The sequence below is a fragment of the Fusarium keratoplasticum genome, chromosome 3 (genome assembly GCF_025433545.1).
Source record: "Fusarium keratoplasticum isolate Fu6.1 chromosome 3, whole genome shotgun sequence".
In the NCBI taxonomy this organism is placed as follows: Eukaryota; Fungi; Ascomycota; class Sordariomycetes; order Hypocreales; family Nectriaceae; genus Fusarium; species Fusarium keratoplasticum.
The window spans coordinates 1,429,407-1,448,204 of record NC_070531.1 but is presented as its reverse complement, the minus strand read 5'-3'; the positions used below and the strand labels follow the sequence as shown (position 1 = coordinate 1,448,204).

The following is an 18,798-nucleotide window of genomic DNA, read 5'->3' as shown; positions in this document are numbered from 1 at the left end:
CTCACCTCAAAGGCTTGGGAGGAGGGGGGAGAAGCGGCCATGAGTCAACCTACCGTGACTCGTTTGCTTTGTGAACTGTCACAGCGTCCATCACGAGCCAACCAGAGCGAGGAGGAGGGAGCTGCACGTTTCCCATGTAGAGCAAGGCGCTTGTTCAATGCTTGTCCATGCCCTGATGTTGCCTGATGAGAGGCGAGAACCTCTGCGGAGAGGGAGACCCTGAGTGATGCCACGGAGGAGTGGTGGAGTGTAGGACTCCCGTCTCCAAAGATGTAGAAGAGGTCGCCGGCTGTGGGGGCCGAAAACAGGCGCCGGCCGGGAGCAATCAAAGCGCTGGAAGTCAGCACCCTGCAGGGGTATCCACCGCCCAGACGCCCCCAGAGCGATTCGAAGCATCCACTGAGCCGCACTGACCACGTCCCCTGGAGGACCATGCTCAGTGGCCGTCCACTTCCATTTGGATGGTGATCCCCCATTCGGCAACGCAGGCGATCGAGGCAGGCAGTGGAGGATGGATCCAATGGATCCGTTTGCCGGAGCCAAGGTCCATCCATTGTCGTTATCTCGTCTCTCTCTCTCGACCCCGTCTCATCCGCGTCTTCGTCTCCTCTCATCCTTCAATTGCCGCCTGACAAGGCTGCAGCATACTCAGTCTTTGTATCAAGAACTTTGGACATCCATTAGCTCACCATAATCGGGAGCGACTCATTACATCCCAGGATTGACGCAGGCTCGACTCAGAGAAGGACGCATATGGACCTGTGACGTGCGGCTCTAGCCGATGACGACAGCCGCCCGTCCAATCCACTCCCGGTCGCCCATCACGAGGCCCTTGGTTCTTGCGACGTCGTGACCTCCATCTGCTCTGGTCTGCTCTGTCTGCCATCTCCATCGACTCGAGTAAGCAACTCGTCTCTTTCATCTAGACTTTTGTTGCGGCTGCAGCGACGGGACGAACGCTGCAGCAACCCAACCATCGCCATCCATATCGTCACGGGCACAGACATACAACAACTACACAAACAAACCGAGCTAGCCCTACCTACCCTTGCGTGGGACAGTACAGTGCAGTGCTAGGCCCTCTTTGCTCACCCATCCTGTACCTTCATCGACGACAACCCTGGCGGCTGCGTCTGGCTGCCTTGCGCTTATCCCCATTTCCCTCTAACTTTGCGCCTGCATCTTGCTGTCAACGGCCCAAGCCTTAGTCGCCAGCTCACCGTCGGCATCAAAGTGTATTTTTTATTTCCCACTTTCATGCGCCTGTCCCTGACCGACCCCGGACCGATACAACTTTACTCAAGAAGCTCGACAATCCCTTGAAACCCTCTCCGCTCCCGACCATCCTGCTCCCAGAGATATGAACCATGGATGAGCAGGTCCGTTGGCCGACCAAGATCCCTATACGTTTGTGATCATTCCCTCCCGATACCTACCACGACCCTCCGCGCACACCACCACCTACAATGCATCAACAACCCCGAGTCCCGGCACGGGTCTCGAGCCCCGGCGCGAAGCCCCAGACGAATCTCCCCCGATCAAATACTGCCCGAGAAGCCGCGTTGGGCTCCCGGCCTCGCGCTGGGTCATCTTTCTCGAGTAGAGATGCTCCGAGATCACCGACTCTTGAGACCCCACCGCCTGTGGGACTTCCCGCCGATTCTATCAAGAAGCTCGATCAGATAATACAGGTACGAATGGGATGGATACATTGAGCTCGATCCCGAGATGCTGATGCTTCATCTGCAGAATTTCTATGCCAAGACAGCAACATTAGTCCTCGATTCCCGTATCAAGGTCAAGCCTGCACGAGGAGCCAACGGCGCACGGAAACCTAACAAATGGGTATGTCTACTGGCTGTTCTACCTCGGCGTGCTGCTAACCAATGAATAGTTCCAAATCGAGACGGATGAGATTGACGACTTTAGAGATGATCTCAAGATCTGGAAGACCTGTGGCAGTTTCGAGAACCACCCACCTGCGATGGTTATCGAGGTTTATCTGGACACATCTCGCTTAAAAGAAAGTCAAAGTCTCGTCATTGTTGACGAGAATGGCAAAAGATGGGACGTGATGGAGCAGCTCAACTCCTCAGGGTCATCAACTGACAGCTCCTCTGGCGCATCCCGGAGGAGTTCTGAGGTCATCATTGAGAGATGGAAAGTTGAGCTCAAGCACGCGGGCATGCCGCCCACCGACTTTGGCCTCATCTTGCCCACCGTTTACAAAAAGGCCATCGTCTTCTTCCGCTCGCTCTTCACCGCCACCCGCCTGCTTCCAGCATGGAAGTTTGCTAGCCAGGGACCAGCTAAGAGCTCCCATCCAGCACTTACCCCTCGATGCAGAGTACGCATGTCCGACTCAGAGCGTCCACGATATGATCAACTACGGTTTTCCATCGATGGGAGACCAGATAACGTAACAGAGTACATGTTTGGTGATTTGGAGATTCCCGTGGGACGACTGAGCACTGTTGTTACGTATCGTAACGACTGCAACTTCCGGGTCGATGACTCTGAGGCCCTATTGAGCTCTCGTTTCATGGGCGTAGACGAAAACTTCTTCCGACCTTCACTTCCTCAGCAGACTGATAGGCCGCGTGTGCCGATGGCCGAGGTCGGATCATTACGAGATAACCGTGCACGCCCGAATCTGAGTGATATGCAACAGGTTTATGGAAGCCTTTCGACATTCCATGGAAACGTTCCTTTGGGTACCAGCCCCATCTCAGCGCTGAGGGCGGTACGGGCCCCTGGATCTGACACCAGCTCACCTCCTGGTTCTCTACCAGTACACAATGAGGTGGATGTGCCAAACTCGTTACCAACTCGGCAGGGCTCGACACGAGTGCCGGCACGAACGGAAACTCCTCATAGTCGCAGACCATCAGTGTCATTTCAGCCGTTCAAGGCTGGCTCATTGTCGGGATCACCCGTTCCCCGCCAGATCGAGCCCGAGCCAGCCTCTCCCCAGTCCCTGACACGTCCGGGGATGATCCCGTCTCTTCGGCAACCAGGCAACCGCACGTCCCTCACGGCCGGTATGCCGGCATCTCTACGGGGTGGGCCCCCTCAGTCTGTCGACAACGCCGTCACCGGGTCTCCTCGGCCGGCCTCGACAAGCCGATACAGCAGCAGCTTTACCCACCGCCGTGGACGCCTGTCGTTTGGAGGTGCCAGCAGGGCGGGCGATGATGAGCAGGGCAGCAGTGGAAGACAGAGTCTGGCTTCATCAGTGGTCCAGCCAGGCTCGGGACTTCTTGCTGAAGTCGCCGGCACCAGCTCCGAGTCGCTTCAGAACGAGGATGATAACATCTCCGAGTTCCTCAAGGCACTCGACAGCAAGAAGACATTAAAGAGCTTTGAGCCTTCGAAAAAGGGAGAATCGGCCACAAACAGGACGGTGGCACAGCTTTCCCGGTTTCATATGATGAAGGACTCCAACAACGCTCTTACTGAGTCGATGACATCGTCGGTGCAGATGCATCGATCATCAAGCTCCTCCAGCCGGCAGCTGACAAGTGTGCCGGGGATGGTAGCACCAGCGTCCATGTCTGCGTCATCATCTCCTGGAAAGCCCCTATCGCCACATACTCCTCACACACCAGCGATTCCATCTCGACTAAGCGAGAATTCAATCATTGACTACAACAACCAAGGCCGGATCGCTGCACAGCAGAGACAGGCGCCAGATAGTGCCCTGCCCGGGCCCATTAGGGAGAACACGGTCACTCAAGATGGTACTGGAGCCATCGATATACCCCTCTCACCACGACTGGGGACCTACCAGCGTCGCGCGAGCTCTGTCGCATTGCAGAACCGCGCGTTGGCTGATGAAGATGAAACGGACCTGGCATTTGCGCATCGCAGCATCAGCTTGGGGGCGGATGACAGAGAGGTGCCCAGCCTGAGCATCTTGCGGGGCCGGCAGGCGCAGCTGGAGGAGGAGTCAACGGCAAGGGAGTCGAGCAGACTCCAGCCAGCTGCCGAGATCGAGAGTACTGACCCACCAGAAATGATGCAACAAGGACTCTCGGAAGACAACCCTCCTGAAGGGCTCATCCCAGCGGTGACATCCAGCTCTCCCTTTGGACGACGCCGATATATGGGAATGCCTTCACACAGGCAGACGCCACCGCAGTCTTCGCGTGGAAGCTTCACTGGATCCATCAACCGACCGGGACGTGGAGATGATGACTCGGTCGGCGAAGAGCCATTGGTCTTTGACCTCTCAGAGATGGATGCCCAAGGCCGACGGAGCATTGAAGAAGGACGGAGTAGTGCCCAGGACGCGCCAGGCATCGGCTCTGACCGAGCGGGATACGAAAGCCGCAGCGCCTCTCGACGAGGGTGGTAAAGACCCTGAACAACAACAGCTTGCGTGCATTTCATGTGCTTTTTCGGCATACTCAAGCCATTTACACGACGGACAGATACAGCATCAACTTGCTTCAGACAAGAGGAGGAAGATATACGGGAGCCATCTAGAGCAGAGCACGTAGGTTTATTTCGAGGACCAAGGAGTTGCTGGCAGGATGGCGCATGGGTGTCGCTTGGCTAGGTATGTAGGAGGTGACTTGCTGTTGATGAAGTGATTTGGCGTCAACGGGGGCTTGTAGGTATGCATTACAACTTGGAAGCACAGAATGGATACGGAGTTTTTTGTTGCTTTGAAGAGGGACGGGGTCTAGCTAGGGCTGACTGCAGGGCTCTGATCTCGGACTCGGAAGTCAGGTTACTATCAGGTTACGTCGAGTCGATACTGACCTATCCAATGTTAGAGTCCTTGATAGCTGAGGCGTCCTCTGTCGTGAATTTGTTCCCTCCCCTCCCACATGTAGGACTCGGTCGCGGCCAGTTGCGCGTCCGCGGGCTCGTGACGTCTTTGGTGTGGCGTCTGCTTCCCCAATTGTGGCACCTCGGACTCGGAACCTAAAGAGCGAGATGAGAAATACACGTATTGCAACCCGTATTTGGAGATTGCATGGGTATCTTGGAGGTAGCTCGGGCTAGTGCTTGTGTGGCGCGTGCGTGGCCTTGCTGGGAGGGGAGAGCTGAGCCCAGAGCTCTCTCTGCCTGGTCTGACTGGCCAGAGCAAAGTGAACCGGCGGGAAGGCAGCTAAGCCCCGCTGATTCCCATTGATGACGAACAGCGCGGCGAAGGAAGGACGGACGGACCTGGAAGCCTGTTTAAACATCCGCCCACGCAGCCTTGGAGTCCCAAAGCCAATCTCTCTTATTGACCACCCATATCCCTGCAGTCCACGACGACTTCTCGCCAAAGGGAACAGAAAAGAAAGGCCTGAGGGACCGCTCTGTTCTATTCAGCCAGAGTGACGTGTGGAGAGCCACTTGCGCAACGACGCCGACGACCGACGATAAACTGGGGTTCCTGTCCTCACATCATCACCACCAACAACCTACCCAACTACCTACCTACCTACACCTACACCATCTCCCTTGATACGCTCCATACCTAGATACCCCAGACATCCAGTCAAACCAAAACACCTCGGCATCTCGACCCGGCGCTGCTCTTGCAGTCCTCTTTCCCCGCCGAGACCTGCCCGCACCCACCGATAGCTTGATACCCAAAAGACAGCAGCCTGCTTGGCAGCACCAACCATCATGTTTCGAGCCTCAGCTGCAGGCCCTTACGACGATGTCGTCAGTACGTTATCCGCTCCTCGTCTCGAGCTTCGTCATGCAAAGGCGTCTTGCTAGGCACCTCTTTTTTGCCCATATGCTAACTCCAGGACAGTCAAGGCGACTGACGAAAGCTTCACCTCTGAGGACTGGGGCGCTATTATCGAGGTCTGCGACAAGGTCTCTGGCGACCAAAACGGCCCTAAGGAGGCCGTCCAGAGCATCATCAGGCGCATCGCGCATCGCAACGCAAATGTCCAGCTTTACACCCTCGAGGTACGCTGGAGCCTGTTCACAACCTGCCTGTCTCCAACTAACTCCGATATAGCTCGCCCATGCGCTTGCGCAAAACTGCGGTAAGAACATGCACCGCGAACTGTCTAGCCGCGCCTTCACCGACGCCCTCCTCCGTCTCGCCAACGACCGTAACACGCACACACAAGTCAAATCCAAGATCATCGAGCACATGAAGAGCTGGTCCGAAATGTTTAGCGATGACCCCGAACTGGGCATCATGAGTGAGGCCTACCACCGTGTCACACGAAGCAACCCAAACCTCCAGCCCCCGAGTGCGCCCCAAAAGCAGGGTCTCACCGACCTGGATCGCCAGAAGGAGGAGGATGAGCTGCAGATGGCACTCAAGCTGAGTCTACAGGAGGAGGAGCGCAAGAAGGTTGCCGCCGCCGGCCCAAGCACACAAGCCGGACCCAGTGCTCAGACAGAGAGTCCCGCCCCTCCCGTGCCCGCCGGCACCACAGCTGCCACCGTTAGCCGAGTGCGTGCCCTCTTCGACTTTGTGCCTTCGGAACCTGGTGAGCTCGAGTTCAAGAAGGGTGATATAATTGCGGTTCTGGAAAGCGTTTACAAGGACTGGTGGAGGGGCTCTCTCAGAGGCAAGACGGGTATCTTCCCACTCAACTATGTTGAAAAGCTGGCCGACCCCACGCCGGACGAGTTGCAGCGCGAGGCTCAGATGGAATCAGAGGTGTTTGGCGAGATCAAGAATGTCGAGAAGCTGCTCACTTTGCTGAGCACCTCCAACACGGCACCCAGAGATGAGGATAATGAGGAGATTGGCGTAAGTGTCTGGTCTTGAGCTTCCTGTGCTCAAATATGCTAACAACCCGGCAGAAGCTATATCACCAGACTCTCGCTATTCGGCCAAAGCTTATCAAGCTGATCGAGAAGTACTCGCAGAGGAAGGGTAAGTCATAGGATCGTCGCTGCGTAAGTCATGTCACTAATGTGGAGCAGATGACTTCACACAACTGAACGAGAAGTTTATCAAGGCGTGCCGAGATTATGAGGCTCTGCTCGAGTCTTCCATGGCTCATCCTCCTCAGCCTAACTATCAGCAGTATGCCATGCGGCCAGGTCCACCAGGTCAAGGCTATCCCCAGCCCGGCGGATATCCTCCTCAAGGAGCGCCTCCACAGGACCCAGCACGATACTATACTCCCGGACCAGGAGGTTAGTCACCCCGATTGCCGCTTCCATCGCTTATACTGACCAACATATCCCAGACCGCCCTCAGTATCAGGCTTCATCTCCTCCACCCAACTTCCAAAACCAGGGCCAGAACCCCCAAGCACCCTTCTATGTAGCTGGAGCTGAAGTCCCTCCTGGCTCGCAGCACTTCCCCCCTAGAGACGAGGCTCCCGCTGGCGGCAAACAGCCTGCTCCCATCAGCACCTCTCCCGCCCAGAACTACGCTCCCTACTCTCATCCTCCCCAAGGCGCCAACCCCTATGCTCAAGGCCCCGTAGGTGGTCGACCAGGCAGCACGTATGGAGCTCAGGAGTTGGCAACATCAGTTTACGACTCACCTATTGCAACCAACAACCCAGCCTCGACATACCCGGGCCCTGCATACTCGCCTGATGAGACAGCCGACAATGCTACAGCACCACCAGGCCCCTATACCTCCCAGCAACAGCAGCAACCTCAGTACCAAAGCTACAACCCTCATGGCCAAGCACCCCCTGCTCCCACCGGTTCTGCCCCTCCCCCGCCTCAGAGCGTCATGACGCCTCCTCCTCTGCAACCCGGAAACGCTGCTGCTTACGATGCCCGCCATGGTCTCCCTAGCCAGAGTGGTGGTGCTGGCGGCGGTCAGCCTCAGTACAAGCCCTATGTTCCGCCTGGTGATGGACCCTCTGCCCCAGCACCGGACAGCTATTACCAGAGCGGTGGTGTGTACTAGGTAATTGTGAGCGAAGGACATGGAACCGTCGTCGATACAGCGACAAGAGGATTTCTCCATAGCCTTGGTGTTTCTTTCCCCTCCACTGGCTCTGCTTAAATTTACTTGATCTACATAGCACATGTGTGTCTGTTGTGTGGTTGGTTTCCCCAGGTCTGTCTCGTCACGTCTTTTTTGGGTTCTTTCGTGTATGATACCACGGCCGCAACCATTCATTCTTTGGGTGATGGATGACTGGATGAGGAGTTTGTGAGCAGAAGAGGGAAAGAGACGGCTTCTACCTAGGTAGCTAGCAAGAGAAGACGTGAATTTCAGTTAATCGGCACCTAAACATACAGTGAAGGATCGAAGAAACATGACAGCATGAAGGCTAAACTCGACAACTCCTTTTGTAAGAATCTTGTAATAACTACTAGACTTCAACATGAGAACTACTGTTGCTATTTGTACAGTTGGGGTCCAGTTAATAGCTATAGCGAGTAAAGTTAACTGGAATAAGAGGCAACAAAGGTCCCCAGGTGGCAGAAACTGACGGGCCCTCTAAATTTGTTAAAGGAGCTCTGAGATCAGGTCAGACTCCTTCTCAAAGAGAACGGTCGCTTGCTCTCGCCATACGCTTCAATCTCCCGGCATCCTGATCCTAGGTGAAGAGCTTTCAACGTGATCATACGGCTCAGCCCAAACACTTCCAGTCTGGCGTGTCTTGCTCTCCCCTAGTGTTCTCTCCTATGCTAGCGGTAAACCAACTAGATCTAGTATGTTTATCCCATAGCGCCAGGGTTATTCAGTAGTACATTGAAGATAAACTCGTGCATATGTCATTATCGGTATCTCATGTTCAGTATCTCATGTTCTAAAACCCTCCAACGCCATGTCCAATGCACTCTATGCACGCCATCCGTAGCTCCCGGCCCTTTCCAAGCAACTAACTGCACACGATAGTACAGAGACGCTCACCACCTACGCCCGTAGACGGCGCTCTCCTCCTTTCTCGGGCGTCCGGGCCTTCGCTTGATCATACCCGCGGCCCTACGACCCTTGTCGTCGACGCTGTCGCCATCTTCGTGGGCGGGACCGAGGAGATCATCGTTCTGGGCAGAGCCTGGCTTGAACAGGGCAATGATCTCGTTGAGGCCAAGCTTGAAGCCCTCCTTGCGCATGCCACCCTCGATGGCCTGCTCAGCAAGGAGACGCTTCTTCTCCTGCAGGTCGAGGATACGCTCCTCGACCGTCTTGGTGACGGTGAGCTTGTAGATGATGACGTCGACGGTCTGCGTGAGACGGTGGACACGATCAATGGCTTGTTCTTCAACAAACTAGGTCATGTTAGCAGACTGTTCCAAACAAGTTACGGATACAAAGACATGTACTGGGTTCCAGAATGGCTCCAGGATGACGACACGCGTCGCCGCGGTGAGGTTGAGTCCCAGACTACCGCACTTAAGACTGCACAGCAGGATGCGCGTCTTGGGGTCACCCCTGAGGCGACGTAGGCTCTCTTCTCTCTCGTCGTTCTTCATGCTACCGTCATAGCGCACGAAGGAGAATCGTTCCTTGCGGAAGAAGGGCTCGACGAGGTCAAGCATAGAGGTGAACTGGGAGAAGACGATAAACTTGTGCTCCTTGACCTCGGCTTGCAGGATCTTGATGAGCTCGCGGATCTTGGACGACGCGAGCACTTGCGGCGAGTGAGGATCGCGCGACGGGTAGAAGATGCTGTCATCCTCCTCGGACGAGAGATCCGAGTCGTCGTCAGAGCCGGAGTCTGTCTCTGACTCTGAGGCTGATGATCCCGAGGCGGCGGTCGTATCAGCTGCTGTGGTATCAGCTGTAGTAGTATCGGCTCCCGTCGTATCGGCAGTTGTGGTATCAGCGACGACTGATGGCTCATCGTCCAAAGTTTGGGCCGCCATCCGCTTCGTAATCTCCATAACAGACAATAGAGAGTCCTCCGAGTCAGATGCCTCACCCGTGGAGCGGTATCCTTTTTCCTTCTTCGCAGCCTCGTCGTCCACAACAAAGCTGCTCAGATTGCTCTGCTCCTGGACCTTGCTCTCCTCGTCCTCCGAGTCGTCAGAGCCGAGCCAGTCACCTCCGCCCTCGGCGTTCTCGTCCTCCTCGCCACCAGCCTTGCCAAGATGGAGAGATCCTTGCTCGCCCTCGGAGACAAGCCAGGAGCCCTCTTCCTCGTCGTCACTATCGACGATGGCATTGCGGTGTCTGGGTTGCCGAGCTGCCTTCTTGGGCGACTCATCAGCCTCCTCGTCCTCGTCATCGCTATCGACAACGGCATTCCTGTGTCGAGATCGAGGGGCCTTCTTTGGTGATTCTTCCTCGTCGTCATCGTCACTATCGATGACAGCATTTCGGTTCCGAGACCGAGCAGTCTTCTTCGGTGACTCCTCTTCCTCATCGTCATCACTGTCCACAACAGCATTGCGATGTCGAGGTCGTCGGGCCGTCTTCTTGGGTGACTCTTCAGCATCATCCTCAACGATCTGCCTGTCAACAACCTTCTCGTCGATAATCTCTTCCTTCACCGCTCTCTTGGACTTGTGCTTCTTCTTGCTCTTGTCTTTGGACTTTTTTGGCCTCTCTGGCCGCTCGTGATTGTTAAAGTACGCCAGATCATCATGACACTCGGTGCAGATGTCTCTTCCCGAGCTGGTGTCCTCGCTGCTCAGTCCTCGTCCGCAGATGTTGCAGTCTTTGGAAACAACGCTCATACCAGCAAACATGTCGGCCATGGCATCAATATCCGCGTCTTGCGACTTCTGGCTCGAGTCTGTCGACAAGGCGTCCTTGTCCTTCTCCAGCTTGCCTTCGACAAGCTTGGGATGGTTACAAGCCTGTCGCAGCCGCAAGAGCAAGGTCAAGGCGTTGGCGTAGTTGACCCTGCCACGCATCATGGCTTCGATGCTGCGGTCGGCGCGCGCCGCCAGTCGATCGTAGAACTTGCGCTCTGCAGGTGACAGCTCTGTCGCCACGGTCACGACCTTGCGCTCAGTGACCTTGAATCCCGTAGCGGAACCTTCGCCCTCAGCCGACGGCTTGCCACCGGGGTTGAGAGCACCGGCTTCTTTGAGGATGTCCTTAGTTCGGCGCTTCATGAAGCATCTGAGAAGACTGTGAAGTCTGCGGATGGCAATGTGTCCTTTGCCGTTCTTCAGGGGGAGGTCAATGTGTTCCTTCCACTCCTTGAGGTCGTCGTAGGGTCTGATACGGAGGAACTTGACCAGAGATTGTAGCTCATCCAAGTTGTTCTGCATAGGAGTACCCGACAAGCACCACCTGTACTCGGAACGCAAGGCATAGCAGGCCTTCGTAGCCTTTGCATTGCGGTTCTTGATAGTATGAGCCTCATCGAGGATGACTCGCCACCAGTGCAGACCAAAGCATCCTGCCTTGACACCATTCTCGGCGTCGGATGAATTGCCATGCTCCGAGACCAGAATCTGGTAGGTTGTGACGACAACATCGTACAAGGCAAGGTCCTTGAACCGCTTCGTACGGTTCGGTCCATGGTGAACGCAGACTTTGAGCCCATGGGATTTTTCCACTTTATCCTTAATTTCGTGCTCCCATTGTCGGATCAAGGCCAGCGGGGCCACCACCAGTGTTGTCTTCTCGATGTTTTCATACTGCTTCTTCCAGCCAGTGCCATCCTTCTCCGGCTTCTGGTTGGTGAGAATCAGTGAGATGGACTGGAGCGTCTTTCCAAGACCCATGTCGTCGGCGAGAATGCCACCTTTGGGCACCCTGCCTCGCTTGACGGGGCCGAGTTCTCGCCCTCTCATCCACTCGACACCTTCCACTTGATGAGGCAGTAACTTCACCTTGAGGCCATCGACGGAGCCATCGTTTGTCTCCTTGGCCTCCTCAGGTTTCTTCTCACCATCACCTTTGGTCTCCCCCTCTTCATCTTCCCCTTCATCCATACCACCCTCAAGCAGAGCTTTCAAGTCGGCACTGGCCTTGGCGGGGTCTGTATAGAACACCTCATCACGAGAGTACGAAGGCGGAGCAACAGGGGCGTTGGAGCTAAACATTTGCATCGGTGGTGGTTTGCGGTCTTGGTAGGTAGGCGCTCTGGGTCCCGAGACTCTGGCAATGCTGTTGCTGCCTCGGCCGTCGAGGTGATGCTCGGGGCGGGTCCTCTGGTGTAGGAAGACGTCTGCTCTCTGCTTACGAGACGACATCATCTTGGTAGGATGGCCGAATGTGGGAGTGGAGGTGGCGTCGGTTGGATTGAAGGGGTCGTTCATGGTCTTGACGCTTCCCTTGACGGAGTCCAGGCCACGCATGAGGGCGGTGATATCATCATCGGGGGACTTTTCGCGGGACAGGTTACCACCATCCTTGGTAGGATGTAGGGGCGCCTTGGGCGGCGCACGTTCTTTGACCATGTCTCCGAGTCTCGCAGGACGGTAGAATCGTTGCGGTTTGTGTTGATCGTCTCGTCGTCTGTCGAGGCGGGGGTTGGCGGGGGCAACTTAGAGAAACTAAACTCTTGTGTCGACTCGAGGGTGCTCCGGTGTTTAAATGCACAAACTGGTACCAGGCTTGTCAGTCGTAGGCCTCAAAGACGCGTCGTCACGGCAGCTCATGAATGGTCAAAGCCTTGAGTGAGGTGATGTGCCATCTCGTGAAACCGTTGTGTACCTGGAACTTTGGCTAGGGTCCCCGTTTGAAAGCGTTTGTTTGCTGCCCGCCCTGGATGACATAATGCATTGCCCCAGCAACTGGACCCCTCGCCCCCAATCAGACGGTCGCGTGTAGCCTGGGCGCGTAAAGCACTGTGAGGCCGTGAACTGCAGTGAGCCGCACCACAAGCCACGGCGTACCTGACCCCTGTTATCACAGTGCCTTCAACTGGAAGTGACCTAGAATCGACATGCGCCACTCACACAAGCCACCCAACGACGAGATCTTGGACGTTGCTGTCCAACTTGAACAAACTACAAACACTGTAGCCGGGTTTGTAAATGATTAGATGATACTCGTATGGGCATGAGCATACTAGTTTAAGTTTCTTGCCTCTCCTATCGAATCCCGTGGTCTCAAAACCGGATTGGATGTCTTCATAGTTATCCTGGCACCACTTACACCCGTCTTCGGTACGCCAAGCTGGAAACCAACATACGGAGGGCATTAATATCCATCGTTGCAAGGCATTTTCAAACATAGATAGTGTGAAAATAAGTCAAATAATATTGGGAGAGTAGATAGTTGGGAAAGAGAAAAACAAAACTTAACCGTCATAGGAATACGATATTAATGAACGCTCTTGTTAAATCCTCAGGAGCTATAAGCGGTCTTCACAGAAATGGAACCAGATTTAGATGATATATACTTTTCTATTGCAGATTCGTAAAGCTTTGTTCATGCCTACATTACACACAATCTCATCCCTATAAACCTTTCAGACAAAAACATTTGGGCAGCCGGTTCTTTCGGCCGCCATGATATGACGCCGGACCCAGATGGAAAACAGTTGCTTTAATTTGTCATGACCCATCGAAAAAATTCGCTTTCCCTTTTCTTCTTCCTCTTTCTTCTCAATCTCCCGCTTAGACAGTGGGGCCGGCCTTGACAACGTCCTCGGTGGCCTCGCTCTCGTACTTGGTGAAGTTCTCGCGGAAGAGCTTGCCCAGCTTGACAACCTCGGTGTTGAAGCTGTCCTCGCCGGCGGTCCAGGCCTTGGAGGGGTTGAGGAGCTCCGAGGGGACGTTGGGGCAGGTCTTGGGGACCTGGAGGTTAAAGACACCGTAGTTCTCGTACTCGACCTTGGCGAGGTCGCCAGAGTGGATAGCGTCGAGAATGGCGCGGGTGTACTTGAGGGGGCATCGCTTGCCGCCCTGGGCGAAACCGGCACCGACCCAGCCGGTGTTGAGGAGCCAGGCGTTGGCGTTGTGCTGCTCGATCTTGTCGGCAAGCATGGAAGCGTACTTCATGGGGTGCAGAGCAAGGAAGGGCTGAGCGAAGCAGCTGGAGAAGGTAGCCTGGGGCTCGGTGACGCCGTCCTCAGTACCGGCCATCTTGGAGGTGTAACCAGAGATGAAGTGGAACATGGTCTGGTTGCGGTCGAGCTTGGAGATGGGGGGCAGAACACCGCGGGCGTCGCAGGTGAGGAGGATGATGTTGGAGGGAGCGTTGGGGGACAGGCAAGGGATCTTGGCGTTGGAGATGTACTCGATGGGGTAGGCGCATCGAGTGTTCTCGGTGAGGGTGGCATCGTCGTAGTCGACATCGCGGGTGAGGGGGTCGAAGACGACGTTCTCGAGGACGGATCCGTAGCGGATGGCGCCGAAAATATCGGGCTCCTTCTCAGCAGACAGGCCGATGGTCTTGGCGTAGCAGCCACCCTCGATGTTGAAGACACCGTTGTCGCTCCAGCAGTGCTCGTCATCACCAATCAGGGCTCGGTTGGGGTCGGCGGAGAGAGTGGTCTTGCCAGTACCGGACAGACCGAAGAAGAGAGTGACGTCGCCGTTCTTGCCCTCGTTGGCGGAGGAGTGGAGGGTCAGGACGTTGTGCTTGATAGGCATCTCGTAGAAGAGGACGGTGAAGACACCCTTCTTCATCTCACCGGCGTACTCGGTACCGAGGATGACCATCTCCTTCTGCTCGAAGTTGATGGCGACCGAAGTGCCAGAGGTCATACCCTCGGTGTATCGGTTGGCGGGGAACTTGCCAGCGTTGTAGATGGTGTAGTCGGGGTGGAAGTCCTTGAGCTCCTCGCGGGAGGGTCGGATAAGCATGTTGCGCATGAAGAGAGCATGGTAGGCACGGGCGCAGATGACTCGGACGCGGATGCGGTACTTCTCGTCCCAGCCGGCGAAACCATCGATGACATAGATACGGCTTCGGGTGTTGAGGTAGTCGACAGCACGCTCACGGTTGATCTTCCAGACCTGTAGAGATAATTTTGTCAGCCATGATTGCTCGCAGGGATAAGCTCAAGTCGGGAAGGCGGCCGGAGACCTTGCCCGTTTGGGTAATCAAGGTCGGAATCGGGAAAAGTCGTGGTCGGGGGAGAAAAGAGGGGCAGGCCACGGCCGAAGGCTTCGGGGCTCGGGGCTGGGCTCGGTCTGAAGCCGTGGCACCAAGCCGCCATGTGGCTACTTTGCCGGGGAAGAGAGGGGGCAAGAAGGAAAGGGAACGAGTGCGTGTGGGTGTGGTCGTCTGCGGGGTCACGATTGCCGACCCCATGACGCCAACCCCGACCAGGGGAAAGGACTGGACCATTGAGAGTCTTGGACAACTGCTAGAAAACCACTGGACCAAGCCTCTGCCAACCAGCGACCAGGCAATTGGGTAAGAGAATAAGCACCGGTGGGCAAGCCATGGAAGGCCATGACGCTCACGCCGCGGGTACCCTCGGGGCAAAGGCAATTCTGGTCGCTGGAATGGAGGTGCTGTTCCGACGAGGGTCTAGGCGCTTGCTCGTGATGTCTGCAAATTTTCCGCTGCTGCAACCGAGGGTGCAAAACAGGAGACAAAGTGCCACAACAACGAGGTCCATCTCGATGGCCAGGGGATCGGGATCATGTCCAGACTGCGTGTGCAAGCTGTTTCTTACCTCAGGAGTCATGGGCTTGTTGACGGGGCCCCACCTGGAGATTCCATGTTAGCTTTCCAGCTCATCTCGATTTGTGCCCGGCACCTGGAACTCTATTGCCGAGTCTCGGGAAATCACGTACCAGATGTCGTCCTTGGAAGAGTCCTCCTGGACAATTCGCTTGTCGAGGGGCGAACGGCCAGTCTTGGCCCCAGAGTAGGCAGTCAGGGCACCGCTGGAGGTGATAGCGGTACCGGTCTCGTAGACGAGAGCATCCTCGTAGAGAGCAGCAACGGAAGGGTTGGGGATCTGAGAGAGCAATTGTTAGCACAAGTGTCTCTGGCGAGGCGTCTGAAGCCCAATTGAGTGCTGGGATTCTTACAATCGCGACACGGTCGTAGTCGATGTGAGCCTTGTCGTGAAGCTCCTGCTCCAGCTCGGTGTGCTCCACGTGGGGACTGTGGCATCCGTGTTAGTCGGCCTGTGCTCACAAGAGCATCTTGGGAGGAAACGTACGCAACACCGGTGGGGTGAAGGGAAGTCTTGTTGACGTTGTTGGGAAGCACTGCGACAGAGTCAGCAACATTTTTCGACTTTGTGTGATTGTCGAGAAAGTGTGTGGTGGTAACTTCGTCATGAAGCTGGGTAGGAGAGGTAGGTGGTCGTGTGAGGCCTTCAAGAGGCTGGAATGATGACGAGGAGGGCAGAGTCAAGACTCACTCTTGAATAAACCGGTTCCTGAAGCCTGAATCTGGGACCTTGGGCCTTTGACGTTTGGTTCAGAGTAAGGAGAAGCTGTTCTGTAGACGGGGTCGTTCATGGCTTTTATAAAAGCTTCACGAGCAGCTCGAGATCTAATGGTGTACGCCCGGGGGTGTGCGGTTCGCGGTGTGCCTCTCCACAAGGTGGGTTCCTCAGATAGTGCCCGCCCTCGAGGGTTGAAACCGAGGATGGAGAGGGACGGGGAGTGATGGGGTGGGAGGCTCTGGTACGGGCGTCGAGTGGCAGAGACAAGCGCGTAGTGGAGCCGACGAGGCGTCGCAGGTGACAGGCACGAAATTATACCGGAAGAGATTTCTTGGTACACGGTGACCGGACGGTACACCTGGTACAACGGGCAAAGCCTGGGCGCCAGCTGGGATTGCGGGACGGAGGAGGGTCACAGAACGTACTGTAACCCCGGTCCAAGTTTTCTTTCCTTTGATGGGCGACGAAGCGTCAGAGTTTGGACGGGGGAGGGGCGTGCAAGGCCAGAAAGCCCAACCAAAGGCCGAGAGGGCACAGAGGGGGGAAGATGCCGGAGAATGCAGGAGCCAGATGGGCCAGATGGAGCTCGATGGTGGTCGATGCTCGTCGAGATGGTCGACAAGCACGGGAGATGAGTGGTTGTCTGTGGAGAAGTCCCGACCAAAAGTCTTGGGATCCTTGGATTTGTGGGTGATGCCGAACGGATGGCGTCTTTGGTTGACGTATTGACGTTAATGTGACGGCAAGCCCATGTACACGATAGCAGAGTTAGTGGTGTTGCTAAGCCGCAGCGTTGTTGAACGGAGCAATTGAGAAGCAGCTGATAGTCAGGTTGTTGATAGATGTGTGAAGGAGAAAGTGGTGATGACGACAATCATGGCTGTCTCTCTGCTTGGGTCATTCTTATATGCGAGTTCAGACGTCCAAATCCCCCTCTGAACTACCAAATTCCCCCAGATCCCCGCTGCAAAGCACCTCTTCTCGATTCTAGGTTGGCCGCTGGGAGCGCAGAGTTGCCCTGGTGGCTGTCTGTCTTAACCATCCAAAAGCATTGTTTGGTTGCTCGTGGGTGAACCCCAAGCACTGTGTCGTCATGATCGCCGGCCCAGCACGAGCCAACCAGGCCCTGAACGGTCGAACCCAAGCCTCCATATCCCTTCGTGTTGGCCGCCATTAGATAATGGCACAACCTCCAGTTGCATTGTCATTTTTTTCATACCTGATAGCATCAGTTTTCCAGTTCCAAGTACGTACTCAGAAATGCACAAAATCCCTTTCGCTTAATCCATGATTTTTGGTCAACGTGTACCCCCTTTCGGATGACCGTCTCTTGGTCCCGTTGTCCGTGCCGTAACCTACCGTACATTACCGTGCCGTGCCGATTCCAGACTCTCTCACGCCTTGGGTCCGGCTCCCCAGTCCTCCGTTCTCCGTATGCCTGCCACCCCGATGGGTGAAGGAGCGTTCCAGCCTCCCCTCGCTTCGGAGCAGCACGGGGCGGCCGCGGAGGAGACCTGGGGCAAAGGGGAGACACAGACAGAGCTGGAGGGGGTGAGAGCCCTCCGGACATTGATTCCCTGCGCCATCGGGAGGCACCTGCAACCCCGGTTTGATGGTAGAGGGCTTCATCACGGGGGATTGGCTGAGTGTGCAGCCCATGTTCTTTCCAACTTTGGCGCTGCTGCTGATGCTGATTCCCTGGTTGCTTGCTTGTTTGCTTTGCCTCTGTTGGATGGTGGAAGGATACGGTACACACTGCGGGACGGGCGTGGTGTGGGGACATGCAAAAGTGACCTGCAAAAGATTCTATCGAACCGGATGAATCTATTGGCTAGGTATGCAGGTGTGACGACCTAACGGGCAATCAAGGGACTAGGATGCCAGGGTACCTGGGCATCGTGAAGTACACTTCACCTTGAAACCCACGAGAAACGAGAGGCAAGACAACAGGCCGGGCGCCCAAGTCATCGTAGCAGGTACTTTTACGTACCAAGATATACATGGTACCCGAAGAGACTGAACCCTTGCCGGCCAAGAACCGGCAAAGGGCAAAAGAAGGGAAAAGAAAAGCCGTCTCGAAATCAGATCACATCAACAACACGTGAAGAAAACCGCCACAGTGACAAGGAAAACAAGCTCGCCAAGGCGTCGTCCATCGACAGGAACCCGCGACGGATGGCATGGAGCAAAAGGGGAATGACCCAGGCATGGGAGCTAGGGCTGAGATCAAATTGCGGAGGAGGTGAGGGAGGAAAAGCAAAACACCAAGCGTCAACCTCCGGGCTCAGGTACACGATGTCGAGATGGGTCTGTGCTGCTAAAACTGGCTGGTCACCAGACAGGAACAAGCAGGGAGACAGTGGAGAAGACACGGAGAGAAGAGGGCTCGTCTGAATCCACCGCCACGGGTCCGCCGGTGAGAAGATGCGAAGGCCCTGCAATGCAAAGCACAACGCAGCGCAGCACAGCCTGGCTCCGGCTGATGGTGTGGCTATTGCCGGCCGCTTGTTGTGGTGTTGTTGTCGTGGTCTTCACCGTCACCAATGCTGATTCTGGTGTAGTCGCCAGCGGGTAACTTACCCCGATCTCTTCCCGTCCTCTGACAACTCAGGGATGGTGTCGCGATGAAGCTGGGCGGTAA

General features: G+C 55.7%; 4 protein-coding genes across 4 annotated transcripts; 2 read left to right on the top strand and 2 right to left on the bottom strand.

The window, feature by feature from the left end:
• Positions 1-1,466: 1,466 nt before the first annotated feature.
• Positions 1,467-4,357, top strand: NCS57_00384200 (Autophagy-related protein 13; the record flags this gene model as incomplete). The annotated part of the gene is made up of 3 exons (XM_053053821.1): positions 1,467-1,691; positions 1,750-1,845; positions 1,895-4,357. The coding sequence occupies 3 exons, from the start codon at positions 1,467-1,469 to the stop codon at positions 4,355-4,357; spliced, it is 2,784 nt and encodes a 927-aa protein (XP_052915981.1).
• A 1,271-nt stretch (positions 4,358-5,628) lies between these two features.
• Positions 5,629-7,849, top strand: NCS57_00384100 (Class E vacuolar protein-sorting machinery protein HSE1; the record flags this gene model as incomplete). Its single annotated transcript, XM_053053820.1, has 6 exons — positions 5,629-5,671; positions 5,762-5,922; positions 5,975-6,724; positions 6,778-6,850; positions 6,901-7,116; positions 7,170-7,849. 6 exons carry the CDS (start codon positions 5,629-5,631, stop codon positions 7,847-7,849), a joined length of 1,923 nt encoding a protein of 640 aa, XP_052915980.1.
• Positions 7,850-8,802: 953 nt separating this feature from the next.
• On the bottom strand, positions 8,803-12,255 carry NCS57_00384000 (uncharacterized protein; the record flags this gene model as incomplete). The annotated part of the gene is made up of 2 exons (XM_053053819.1): positions 8,803-9,165; positions 9,220-12,255. The coding sequence occupies 2 exons, from the start codon at positions 12,253-12,255 to the stop codon at positions 8,803-8,805; spliced, it is 3,399 nt and encodes a 1,132-aa protein (XP_052915979.1).
• A 1,164-nt stretch (positions 12,256-13,419) lies between these two features.
• Positions 13,420-16,278, bottom strand: NCS57_00383900 (Phosphoenolpyruvate carboxykinase; the record flags this gene model as incomplete). Its single annotated transcript, XM_053053818.1, has 6 exons — positions 16,131-16,278; positions 15,927-15,975; positions 15,793-15,868; positions 15,553-15,719; positions 15,432-15,465; positions 13,420-14,763 (listed from the first exon to the last, which is right to left on the bottom strand). The coding sequence occupies exons 1-6, from the start codon at positions 16,228-16,230 to the stop codon at positions 13,420-13,422; spliced, it is 1,770 nt and encodes a 589-aa protein (XP_052915978.1). The 5' UTR covers positions 16,231-16,278.
• Positions 16,279-18,798: the final 2,520 nt, after the last annotated feature.